Source organism: Ipomoea triloba, chromosome 5 (genome assembly GCF_003576645.1).
Source record: "Ipomoea triloba cultivar NCNSP0323 chromosome 5, ASM357664v1".
Lineage (NCBI taxonomy): Eukaryota > Viridiplantae > Streptophyta > Magnoliopsida > Solanales > Convolvulaceae > Ipomoea > Ipomoea triloba.
In genome coordinates this window covers 19016973-19030242 of record NC_044920.1, presented here as the reverse complement: position 1 = coordinate 19030242, position 13270 = coordinate 19016973, and the positions used below count along the sequence as shown (strand labels likewise).

The 13270-nt window shown below is 31.5% G+C and overlaps 2 protein-coding genes across 3 annotated transcripts; both read right to left on the bottom strand.

The window, feature by feature from the left end:
- Positions 1-406: 406 nt before the first annotated feature.
- Positions 407-2356, bottom strand: LOC116019464 (probable WRKY transcription factor 50). Its single transcript, XM_031259674.1, has 3 exons — positions 1945-2356; positions 1246-1395; positions 407-1059 (listed from the first exon to the last, which is right to left on the bottom strand). The coding sequence occupies exons 1-3, from the start codon at positions 2304-2306 to the stop codon at positions 921-923; spliced, it is 651 nt and encodes a 216-aa protein (XP_031115534.1). The 5' UTR covers positions 2307-2356; the 3' UTR covers positions 407-920.
- Positions 2357-8412: 6056 nt separating this feature from the next.
- Positions 8413-10038, bottom strand: LOC116019466 (probable WRKY transcription factor 50). Of its 2 annotated transcripts, none has more exons than XM_031259676.1 (3): positions 9630-10038; positions 8890-9042; positions 8413-8762 (listed from the first exon to the last, which is right to left on the bottom strand). In XM_031259676.1, exons 1-3 carry the CDS (start codon positions 9977-9979, stop codon positions 8624-8626), a joined length of 642 nt encoding a protein of 213 aa, XP_031115536.1. In that variant the 5' UTR covers positions 9980-10038; the 3' UTR covers positions 8413-8623. The 2 variants fall into 2 exon arrangements, with proteins under 2 accessions (XP_031115536.1, XP_031115537.1); XM_031259677.1 differs by having other exon boundaries at positions 8890-9039.
- Positions 10039-13270: the final 3232 nt, after the last annotated feature.

Genomic DNA, 13270 nt, shown 5'->3' with positions numbered 1-13270 from the left:
GGAGAATATTACGACTCATAGGGTCCGTTTGGAAATCTAGAGAGAATGACTTTTAGAAGTCATTTTTTTTTAAAAATTTCTAGTGTTCGATTATTCAAGAAAAATAAAATCATTACAAAATATCATTTTGGCCAAAGTAAAAAAAAAATGCATTTTAACGAATAGTCTTTTTCAAAACTTTTACTTGGAAGATATTTTCTAAATTTCTTCCACAGGCTTGATTCTATCTCTCTTTCCCTCACTCTGGCGATGTCAAATAAGCAGGTTTTAAAATTTGGTATTTTATCTCAATTTCTTTAATATATAGGGGGGTGGGGGTGGGGGAGGGGGGATTAGATGTAAATTTTAGTTGTTTTCTGAAGTCTTGGCAGCGAAGGATCCGAACAAAGTTAAGACTACAAAATCATTTTCAGGTAAAATTTAGCACAAGTTACAAAACCTAATTTACTAATTACATACTATTCTGGTCATCAGGCCATGCACATACACACAAATAGAAAAGAAAAAAGAAAGCTCTGCCTCATCCTCGAGTAAAAATGAAAAAGAAAGATGATAATTAAGAGGTGGGAGATGTGTTTTATTTCTGGTGATACATCTCTTGTTGATTAAACAAAAGAAAAAAAAAAGTTAGTTTGTCTTGTGTGATCAATGGCAGGTCGTCAAGTCAAGACGAAAAGTGTAGAGTAAAGAGACACCAAAATATTAAAGGTTAAAAAAAACTGCTAAAAAGATACTGAAATATGGCGGTTATTTCCATCCCATTCTTCTTACACAAAACCATGTAATCACAAAAAAGCAGAGAGGGTAGCTACTTGTCATGGAAATCAGCTTCAACTGCAAACTGCTTTCTTTGGAATATTGATGAGATTGTGTTTGAAGAAGAAACCGAACTTATTCACAATCATGGTTGCCATTATATCTTAGTAGTAATATATAACATATGGACTCTCGTGGTTGTGTATTCCTTCGTATTCTGTTATCAAAAACTTTGAATCCTCTCGATCTCTTTCCACCCTCTTCTTCACTATGCACCCTTCATGCGAGCACTTGTAGTAATTCCTGCTCATATATATAAATACTTCCGATTAGTATCTTTATTCTTTTATGAAAAAATAAAAATTTAAAGAATTTGGAAAACGAAAATGCAGAATGAAAAACTATAGAATTAAGTAGCTAGATATAGTCATAAATTCATTTAATTTTATGTAATTTTTGGTGGATATATAATAAGATTTGAAAGTTTACCTTGGATTGGAGTTACTTTTAACTTTTTTCTTCCCATACTTCCTCCACTTGTATCCATCATCCAATATCTCAAGCTCAGTCTTTGTCCTAAAAGCAACTGAATGCCTCTCCTTGGCCTTTGCTCTATTCACCATCTGCCTCATGGACTTCCTGCAAAATTCATTTGTAAAAAATAAAAAGATTAATAATCATCAAAACGATAACATATATAAGGAATAAATGCATGAAAGCACTAATAACTAAATAATATAATCATGTTGTACTATAATTCCCATTTTACCTAACTACCATGTTGCAATTCTTGATCTAATTAAGATAGATATCTCATCAACTCGATCAATCTTATGACTTTAACTGAATCGTTAACTTATATCTATCTGTGGGTCTAAGTGGATTATAAAATGAGATAGATAGAAGAAGATGTCCACACAGCCCGGTGGTTTAGTAGGTAGCATTTGAGAGAAGAGGCCAAGGTTCGGTGAGGATTATGACCAAAGTGGGCAAATCCCTTATGCGCACCAGCATTTGACCCTGTTTGCTGAATCACTAAGTTATCGTAATCTACATCCTCCATATGCTCTGTGGAGGCTTTAGGGTTGGGATTCAACCTTTTGGGAGAAGAAGATAGAAGAAATGGCCGGGCCGGAGAAATTAAATTTATATGATAAAAGAAGAAATAATATAATTAATGTTACTTACACTTCTTGCATGGGATAATTAGCTGTGGGCAGCATTCCATCAAAGCCAGAGCTGCCAGAACTTGCAGAAGTAGTGCTACTCTGGTCTTGCACAATGGTGGGGGGAGGTAGTGGCTGTGAGAAAAGAGATGAAGAAGAAGAAGCAAAGGGGTTGTTACTAACAACATTGGAGTAGTGATGATGATGATCATCATTGAGGAGGGTGTTAACGTAGGAAAGGTCGAAATCTTGGGCATAATCATAGTCATAATCTTGGAGCATTTCAGGGGAAAAATGGAGATTATTACTATTAGGGTTTGTATAATATGATGGAGGGGTGGACATCATGTTTGGACCTAGGAAATTAGGGTTCATGTCGGACATGGTTTTTTTATGAAGAAGAGGAAGAAGACTTTTGATTTGGGTGGCAGCACACCAAAGAATTTGAAGAGGTTTTTGGACATGAATGACTCATCTCTTTAGATAATTGTGCTGCTTATATATATGTGTATATAATCTTAGGTAGTATCATGTGATCCTTCCATCTCAGCTTCCTTGGCAACTTCCTAGCACACTCTATGCAGCTGCTAAAACAGCCCTAGATTACGTGTCACTCCATGTCACCACCATGACGTAATCAACTTTTCATTTTCATAAACTACTGGCTGCACTGTACTTTTCTTTATTATTTTATTTGTCTCCACTTCAGTTTTTCAATATAATTTTCTTACAACGGTTACATTACTCTCCTAAAATTACTTTTAAATTTTTATCTTTCTACATAAATCACATGACGTTACTTTATTAAACTCTCTTTCATATTATTTTTTAGAGTTAATTCTAGCAATGGTCCTCCGACAATGTTAATTTTTCAAAATTAGTCTCCGACTTTTAATTTGGACAATTTAAATCGCTTGAATTTCAAATTCTTTTCAATGTTGGTCTTTTCATCAAATTTTGGTTAAGTTGAGGTAAAATGAAGGGGCGGGTAAAATTATCTGTTCACCTGTATATTGTATTATTACTCGTATTTCTCATGTCCTATACGCTATATATATGAATATAATCTCAGTCGAAGAGACTTCGACTGAGATTATATGGCTTTGATTGAGACTTCGGCTGAGATTATATTCATATATACATCGTATAGGACAAGAGAAATACAAGTAATTATACACTAAACAGGTGAACGAACAATTTTACCCCTTCATTTGACCTTAACTTAACCAAAATTTGATGAAAGGACCAACATTGGAAAGAATTTGAAAGTCAATGGACCTAAATTGTCCAAATTAAAAGTCAGTGACTAATTTTGGAAAATCAACATAGTCGGAGGATCATTGTTGGAATTAACTCTTATTTTTTGCATAAACCTTTTTTTTATGAGATAAGACTTTCTTATTTAATTAACTTGTAGTGGAGGCAATAGTTTCAATAGGTTGAGAAAGTAGTTATGAACAAATACTGCATTGTAATAGAGTTAGTAGTATTCAAAAAAAAAAAACTTGTAGTGGAATTGAGGCAAATTATGCTGTGGACCCAGGTCCACCTTGCAAGGTGGACCTGGGTCCAAAACTACGTCGTTTTTGTCTTTTTTTTTTTAAATTTGTAAACATATTGCTGAATATTGAGTTGTCAAAAAATGTGTGAATGTAGAGGTTTCAAAGTGTGAATGTAGAGTATAGAAATCGTGAATGTTGATTTATGATTGTGTGAATGTAGAGTTGCCCAGAAATGTGTGAATGTGGAGGTTTCAAATTGTGAATATGGAGTATAGAAATCGTGAATGTAGAGTTATGCATGTGTGAATCTGTAATAGAGTTAAGAAGTTCTAGCAACTTGTACCCCTGTAATGTGTGAATGTGGAGTTCTCAAGTTGTGAATGTGGAGTATAGGACCTGTGAATATAGAGTTTTGAATGTGTGAATGTGGAGTTTACAAATTGTGAATGTAGAGTATAGTTACTAAACATATAATCCTATAATGTGTGAATGTGGAGTTTACAAATTGTGAATGTAGAGTATAGTGTATGTGAATGTAGAATAGAGTGTATGTGAATGTAGACCCAGGTCCACCTTGCAAGGTGGACCTGGGTCCACGGCATAACAACCCTGGAATTGATTGGGCGATAAATATAAGGAGTTTTTTTTTTTTTTACTCTTTTAAATCTAAGAAGTAAAATTAGTAAGAGAGATTAACATTTTTCTTTTTCTTCAATCTTTATATGCTAAATTTGTGACTTCTCATCATTTGTCACAAGTTATGCGAACTTGAGCACAAAATCGTTAGCTTCAATTCTTCTTTCATATTTTGTTTAGAGGGATTTGTCTAATTTTCTTTATCGTTATAATTTTAACCAAAACATTCAAAACTTACTATTTATACCAACTTTTTGATTTTTTTTAAAATTATAAATTTAGCCAATTCTTAGTTTTGATGAAATTAAATTCGCTATTTTGAGCCAACCTTGTGGTCAAGTGGTATGTAGTGATTCTTTCAAATGGGAGGTCATGAGGTCGAGCCTCAGTGAATGCAGTAATGAGTTAGATTTAATTTGCACCGCGCTTTTTTACAATAGAATTTAAACTAGAGTTAATTTCAGAAATGGTCCTTCGACTATTGACTTTTATCAATTTTTGTACTCGGCTTTTAATTTGACCAAAGTTGGTCCCTTAACTATTGATTATGTACCAATTTTGGTCCTTCTGTTAAATCTATGTTAAATAGGTGTTAAAATTGAGGGCAAAAATGTAAAACTAAATATTTGAGACTTTTATATATTACTGCAATGTAATATATACTCTATAATAATTTTTTATTGTATATTTTATTGTTGTATTAGGTTTTTTTTTTTCTTTATTTGATAGCAAAAATGGTAGAAAATGGCACAGGTATGTTAATTTTTCTTTTTTTTGCTTTATTTTGTGTTTTTTTTTTGAGCTTTATAGTACAACTCATCCATCACTTTGATTACCAAATTTTCAACCAGAAAAAAGGCAAATTAGAACAGTAAAAAATTAACATAGAATAAAGCAAAAAAAAAAGAAATAAAGAAATAAAAAGACCACCTAATACAACAATAAAATATACAATAACACTCCACATCCAGTTAGAGAATTTACAAAATAAAAAAATTACGGAGTATATATTACATTGCAATAATATATTAAAGGCCCAAATATTCAATTTTACATTTTGCCCCCAATTTTAACACCTATTTAACCTAGATTTAACAGAAGAACCAAAATTGGTACAAAATCAATAGTTAAGGGACCAACTTTGGTCAAATTAAAAGTCGAGAATAAAAATTGGTAAAAGTCAATAATAGAATGATCATTTCTGGAATTAACTCTTTAAACTACTTTAAAAGTGTAAATATTTGAATATTAGTCCATACCTGCATTCTTCTCCGGGGACAAAGCATCCTTCAAAAATATTTCCAAACTTTTTATTCAATTCTTAATTTTATCGACACACTTTTTTGAACACATTTTTGGAGTTAATTTCTCATTCACCCAATAACTATTTCAATCATATATAAATATATGATCAAAATTGATCTAGCTTCTTTTGTTTAGAAGAATTCGAATCTACTTTTGTTAGACGGAGTCAAGTCTAGTATTTTGCCATCAAAACGTAGTGCTGACTCTTATGCAAGTATAAGAAAATAAAGTTTTACTTTCGTTATTATTTTATCTGGTATGAATCCCATTGAAAACATGTTGTGCATGTTTTTGACGTAATGATAAGCACTTAGTCTTGACAACTTTGATCCGAGTAAAATCATTAGTGGATAATACTCAAAATTAAACATCAAAATAGCTACTCACAAGTTAATTGACAAATTATTGTACGGATCATGAATGCAATATACATTTTTAATATAATAAAAGTACATTATGTGTATACTGAATTTACATTATTTGATAATATATATAAAAAAAAATTGTGTACTTTTAAATAATGTACTTTATGTATACAAAGAATGTAGTTTTAGTATATTAAAAAATTACTTTGTATTTATAGTTTGCACAAATGTGTGGATCATGATTCATGGAATAATAATTGAAATTAATTAATGCCAAAATTTTAACAGTATTTTAGTAGGAATGAAACACTATTTATACTTTTAAAAATACTGGAGTACCACTAGGGGTGGGGTCTTTGGATTTGAGATTAATTGAGCAAAGTTGGATCACCTAAGTTTTAAAAAAGTAAATATACTAGAGTTAAGTAACCAATGATACGGTAAGCAAGTAAAACAATAAAGATAATTCCACGCTAAGTTTTACATTAAAAAAAAAGAAAAAAAAAAGAAGAAAAGATCACAAGTTAATGCATGACTAATCAAAATTTATCAGTGGCCTGGCCGGTTAACCATTTGGGTATTAATTAAAGGGTGTTCTGGAAGGGTAACTTCTTTAGACTAGTCATTAGGGTTTCTTGACTTGTCTTTATTAGTGGTGGGATAGTGGGGAAAGGAATGAGTGATAGATGGCAAATAGGAGGTCAGAGTGGATTGGTGGTACTCCATCAATTTTTTATTTTTTATTTTTAATTTATAACTCATGTTTTCGATTTTAGTATACTATATTCAAAACTTATTTTCAAGTCCTCAAGGAGGTAAATTAAATTAACACTAAACAATGCACAAATACTACATCTACAAGCCGCGCGCAACCACCATTGCAACGTATAACAACATCCACACCACCTCACAACAAAGTAATGCACCACTAGTTCTATAAAAACACACACTTTTTCTACTAGCAATGCAAACCTTTTACTCTGAGAGTGCACAAAAGTTTATGTCATTTTGTAAGTGCACACCTTAAACCCCTAACCTCTAACCCTTAAACTCCTAAACCCTAAACCCTAAACTCCACAAAATTATCCATGCGGTGGATAGCTGATGAACATCCAACGTCTTACGATGCTTACCATGCACCACACTAAGCACATCAATGCATATCCCTACATTCAATGATGCACCACCATCGACAAATACTCTCCAGTGACGCTCTCCAACCAATGCACATCATATCCCATAGTCCTATGTTGCACCACACAATGCCCCAATACACAACTTAACGACTTATGATGCATCCCCTCCTAAAATCGCAGATTCATAAACAAACATAATCAAAAGCATACTCCATCAAATCGCAACCAAAAAAAAAAAAACAAAACAAAATTTAAAAAAAAAAAAACAAAAACAAAAACAATGAGAAGAAACATGACGAGTAGTCTCCATTGGTGTCGAAAAAGAAAAGCCAAATAAGAACGAACGAAACAATCGAAAAATCCCTAAAATCATTGTTATAATTCCTTAAAATCACGAAGAATATTCTATAAGTAAACTGTTTAGAAGGACACAACGTGACAAACTATCTAATTACCCCTACGGCATTAAATAATAAGAAACATTTAATAAATATCCAATAAATCCTAGACATCAAATTTTACCAAATGAAGCGCCCAGATTAGACCACAGGTTCTCACGAAGGGAGTGGCTCTCATATGAACTAAATTCTACAGGACGCACAAGGGGATACTATACATAAAGGGATGGGGTAGCGGGGAGACAATTGGCCCAATTGCCTGTGGGTGTGAAACCACGCTTATGTAACAGTTTGCAAACCATGTAGGATAGGTAGCCCACAATTTATTTTTATTCAATACTTATTAGTGAGTGAATATTAAAATCATTTTGGTAGGAGAATATTACGACTCATAGGGTCTGTTTGGAAATTCAAAGAATGACTTTTAATTTGGAAGTCATTTTTTGAATTTTCTAATGTTTGATTATTCAAGAAAAATAAAATCATTAGAAAATATCATTTTAGCCAAAGTAAAAAAAATGCATTTTGAGGAAGTCTTTTTCAAAATTTTTACTTGGAAGACATTTTTGCAAATCTCTTCCACAGGCTTGACTCTATCTCTATCTTTCTCCCTCTCTCTAGGGGTGTTAAATAAGTAGGTCAACCCATAGTCATTTGTTTGGAAACTAAAAAATATTGATCCGATTTTATGCATAGCAAAATTCTTTTTAAAAGTTTTGGTATTCTACCTCAATTTTTTTTAGTTATTTTCCAAACTTCCCATGCTTGGCCTTCCTTGCGAATTACAAAGGATCCGAAACAAGTTAAGACTACAAAATCATTTTCAGGTAAAATATAGCACAAGTGACAAAAAGTGATTTACTAATTATATACTATTTTGGCCATCAGGCCATGCACATACACATACAAATAATAACTAAAAAAGAAAAAAGAAAGCTCTGCCTCATCCTCCCACAAAAGGGAGTAAAAATGAAAAAGAAAGATGTTAATTAAGATTTGCGAGGTGTGTTTTATTTTTGGTGATACATCTCTCGTTAATTACACCAAAAAAAAAAAAAAAAAAAGTTAGTTTGTCTTGTGATCAATGACGGATCGTCAAGTCAAGACAAAAAGTGTAGAGTAAAAAGACAGCAAAACATTAAAGGTTGAAAAAGACGGCCAAAAAGAAACTGAAATTACGGGTATTTCCATTCCTTCTCCTTACACAAACTCATGTAATAATCACAAAAAAGCAGAGGGTAGCTACTTGTCATGGAAATCAGCTTCAACTGCAAACTGCTTTCTTTGGAAATATTGATGAGATTGTGTTTAATTTGGAGAAGACATCGAACCTATTCCAACCATGATTGCCATCATGTCTTAGTAGTAATATATAACATATGGACTCTCGTGGTTGTGTATTCCTTCATATTCTGTTATCAAAAACTTCGAATCCTCTCCATCTCTTTCCACCCTCTTTTTTACTACGCACCCTTCATGTGAGCACTTGTAGTAATTCCTGCTCATATATATAAATACTTCAATTTAATTTTATGTAATTTTTGGTGGATATATATTCAGATTTGAAAGCTAGCACTAGGATGCATAATCCATATATGGTAGAGTTTTGATCTAGTAAAGTTTACCTTGGATTGGAGTTACTTTTAACTTTTTTCTTCCCATACTTCCTCCACTTATATCCATCATCCAAGATCTCAAGCTCAGTCTTGGTCCTAAAAGCAATTGAATGCCTCTCCTTGGCCTTTGTTGTATTCACCATCTGCCTCATGGAGTTCCTGCTAAATTCAGTTGTAAAAAATAAAAAATTAATAATCATCAAAACGATAACATATATAAGGAGTAAATGAAAACACTAATCACTAAATAATATATTCATGTTGTATTATACGTCCCATTTTACCTACCATGTTTTGATTTTTGATCTAATTAAGATAGATATCTCATCAGCTCGATAAGTCTTATGACTTTAACTGAATCATTAACTTATATCTATTTGTGGGTTTAAGTGGATATTATAAAATAAGATAGATAGAAGAAGATGCCCACCGAAGCTAGCTCAGTGATTTAGTAGTCAGTATTTGGGAGAAGAGACCAAGGTTTGGAACTTGACAGTGGTGCGTAGTACGTGTAAGGATTATGACCACACTGGGCAAATCCCTTATGCACACCAGCATTTGACTTTGCCTGCTGAGCCACTAAGTTACCGGTGATTTACCTGATCCCACATGTTCTGTATGACTGGGGCATGGGGGCCTTTAAGGTTAGGGATTCAACCTTTTGGGGGAAGAAGACAGGAAGAATGGCCCGGCCGGAGAAATTACATTTATATGACAAAAGAAGAAATAGTATAATTAATGTTACTTACACTTCTTGCATGGGATAAGTTGTGGGCATCATTCCATCAAAGCCAGAGCTGCCAGAGCTTGCGGAAGTAGTGCTACTCTTGTCTTGCACATTGGTGGGGGTTGGTTGTGGGTGGGAGAAAAGAGATGAAGAAGAAGCAAAGGGGTTATTGACAACATTGGAGTAGTGATGATGATAATCATCATTGAGGAGGGTGTTAACGTAGGAAAGCTCGAAATCTTGGGCATAATCATAGTCATAATCTTGGAGCATTTCAGGGTAAAAATGGAGATTATTACTATTAGGGTTTGTATATGATGGAGGGGTGGACATCATGTTTGGTCCTAGGAAATTAGGGTTCATGTCGGACATGGTTTTTTTATGAAGAAGAAGAGGAAGAAGACTTTAATTTTGATTTTGGTGGCAGCACACCAAAGAAGTTGAAGAGGTTGTTGGAGATTTGATGCTACTCATGAATGGTATCTCTTTGGATAATTGTGCTGCTTATATATATGTGTATATAATCTTAGGTAGTATCATGTGATCCTTCCATCTCAGCTTCCTTGGCAACTTCCTATCACAATCTATGCAGCTGCTAAAATAGCCCTAGATTATGTGTCACTCCATGTCACCATCATGACGTAGTCAACTTTTCATTTTCATAACTGCTACTGCACTGTACTTTTCTTTATTATTTTATTTGTCTCAGCCCACTTTGTTTTTTTTTAAAAATATTATTTTCTTTTACGACGGTTAAATTACCCTCCTGAAATAACATTAAAATTTTTATCTTTCAACATAAATCACATTACGTTACTCTATTAAACTCTCTTTCATATTAATTTTTGCAAGAATTTCTTTCACTAGACTTTCTTATTTAATTAACTTGTGGTGAAATTGACTGGGCAATAAATATAAGGAGTTTTTTTATTTAAAAAAAAAAAGCTTTTTAAATGTAAGAATTGAAGTAAAATTAGTAAGAGAGATTAACATTTTTCTTTTTCTTCAATCTTGATATTAAAATTTGTGACCTCTCATTTGTCACTTGTTATGTAGCTTGATCACAAAACTAATTGCTTCTTCTTCCATATTTTTTTTTGAATACTACTAACCCTATTACAATGCAGTATCTGTTCATAATTACTTTCTCAACCTATTGAAGCATAAGTATTGACTCCACTGAGGCTCGAACCCACCACCTCCCATATAAAAGAAAGGATTTGATGCCACTGGACCACAAGGTCCTTGGCTTCTTCTTCCATATTTTATTTAGAGGAATTTGTCAAATTTTCTCGACCGTTATAATTTTAACCATAACATTCAAACTTCACTATTTATACCAACAATTTGATTTTTTAAAAAAATTATAAATTTAGCAAATTCATAGTCTTGGTCAAATTAAATTCACTATTTTCAATTATTATACTACAATTTCTATATTATACTCCTAAAAATCTCGTACAGAATTGCCATGAGTAAACGCATAGTTAATTAAGTTGATAACAAATGTATAATAAGGATAAATCTCACTGTTCGAAAAAAGAAATAAAGAAGAGAGATTATCTTCTTTTTTTTTAGTATTATTGACTGTATTACAATGTAGTACGTAGTATTTATTTTATATTTTCTTTATTTGTTGTAGCTCAAAAGAGATTACCTAATTACTGAATATATATATATATATATATATATATATATATATATATATATATATATATATATATATATACACTAATAAGAGCCAAAGAGAGTTAGGCCTAAAATGGGTAGAAAAAATGGCGGTCAAATTATTTAATCAAATGGATGGTTCAGATGAATTATTTAATCAAATAGATGCAATTAAGATAATTCAGATTAATATTATTAATAGAGATTACCTAATTTAACCTTCCGTTAAATATTCTCTTCTCCGTTAATATTCCGTTAACTTTTAACTTACCCATTAATTTTTATAAGAAAGATCTTAGGTTCGAATCTCATCTCAATCAACTTTGACATAATTAAGTTTCTCACTCTATTTACTCTCAAAAAAATGATACATATGTATTTCTTGAATACCATGAAAAAAATAAAAAAGAATAGTTTGAAACCAATCATATTAATTACTTGGGGGATTTGTTGACAATGAAAGTACTCAAATAACCCATTACCCAACAAATTGAAGCGAGAAACTACCTTTTAATATCTTTGGAATATATAATATTTTAAATTTTCAATTTTTTTATTAATTTATTTAATCTTTTTTCTTAAACTAGGGATTTCTTTATCCACAATAACTCATTCAACAATAATGGTTGAACCAAATGAACCCCAAGCAGAACACCTAAAGGAAAGTCCATAGCTCCTATATCATAATCTCATTGCATGACGTTGTCATCTATGCTACCAACAATAACCGAATTGGAAATAACACACTACCAACAAAAAGGAAGAGAACAAATAGTAAAGATGAAGACAATGACAATGCTACTCAGAAGAGAATTAAGAACACTTAGAAAAATTCAAATTAAAAGTAGTATTTATTTAGACTATCATTTTTAGACTAAATATTTAGACTATCAATTTTACAAGGTTGCAAACATTTATTTTAGTAATAATTATAATGAATTTTCTATATTATCTTGGATTCATATACTTTGAGTTAGATATTCAAATAAAAAAACTCGACATTCAATTACCCATGTATAAACTTCTCCTATATAATCTTGCATTGATATACTTTCAAATATTTATTTAAATATACACATTGGGCATTAACACATACGCGCAATGCGCATATAAAACTAGTATATATATATTTGTATTCAAATGAGGACACGAATAAATTTTAATCGTTCATCTAATATTACCGCCTATACCGGTACCCTATTCTCAAGTTTGTAGTGCTAGTCCGCTAGATTTAATTTGCACCGCGCTTTTTTACAATACAATTTATAAAACTACTTTAAAAGTGTAAATATTTGAATATTAGTTCATACCTACATTTTTCTCCAGGGACAAAGAATCCTTCAAAATATTTCCAAACTTTTTTTTCAATTTCCAATTTCATTGACACACTTTTGAGCACATAAATGAAGTTAATTTCTAATTCACCCAATAACTATTTCGAGCATATAAATATATGACCAAAACTGATCTAGCTTCTTTTATTTAGAAGAATCCGAATCTACTTTTGTTGGACGCAGTCAAGTTCGGTATCTTGTTATCAAAACGTGGTGTTGACGCTTATGCAAGTGTAACTGTACGTGTAAGAAAATAAAATTTTACTTTCACTATTAGCTGACCTGGTCCGAATCCCACAAGTTAATTAATGCCAAAATTTGAATAGTATTTTAGTAGGAATGAAACACTATTTATATTTTCAAAAATACCGGAGTGCCGCTAGAGTAGAGTCCTGTGGAATTAAAATTAATCCGGCGAAATTGAATTCATCTAAATTTAAAAAATAAATATACTAGAGTTAAAGAACCAATGAAACGGTAAGCAAATAAAACAATAAAGATAATGATTGACACACTAAGTTTTACATAAAAAAATAATAATAATAACTACTACAAGAATACATTTAAAAAAAAAAAAAAAAAAAAAAAAAAAAAAAAAAAAAAAAAAAAAAAAAAAAAAAAAAAAAAAAAAAAAAAAAAAAAAAAAAAAAAAAAAAAAAAA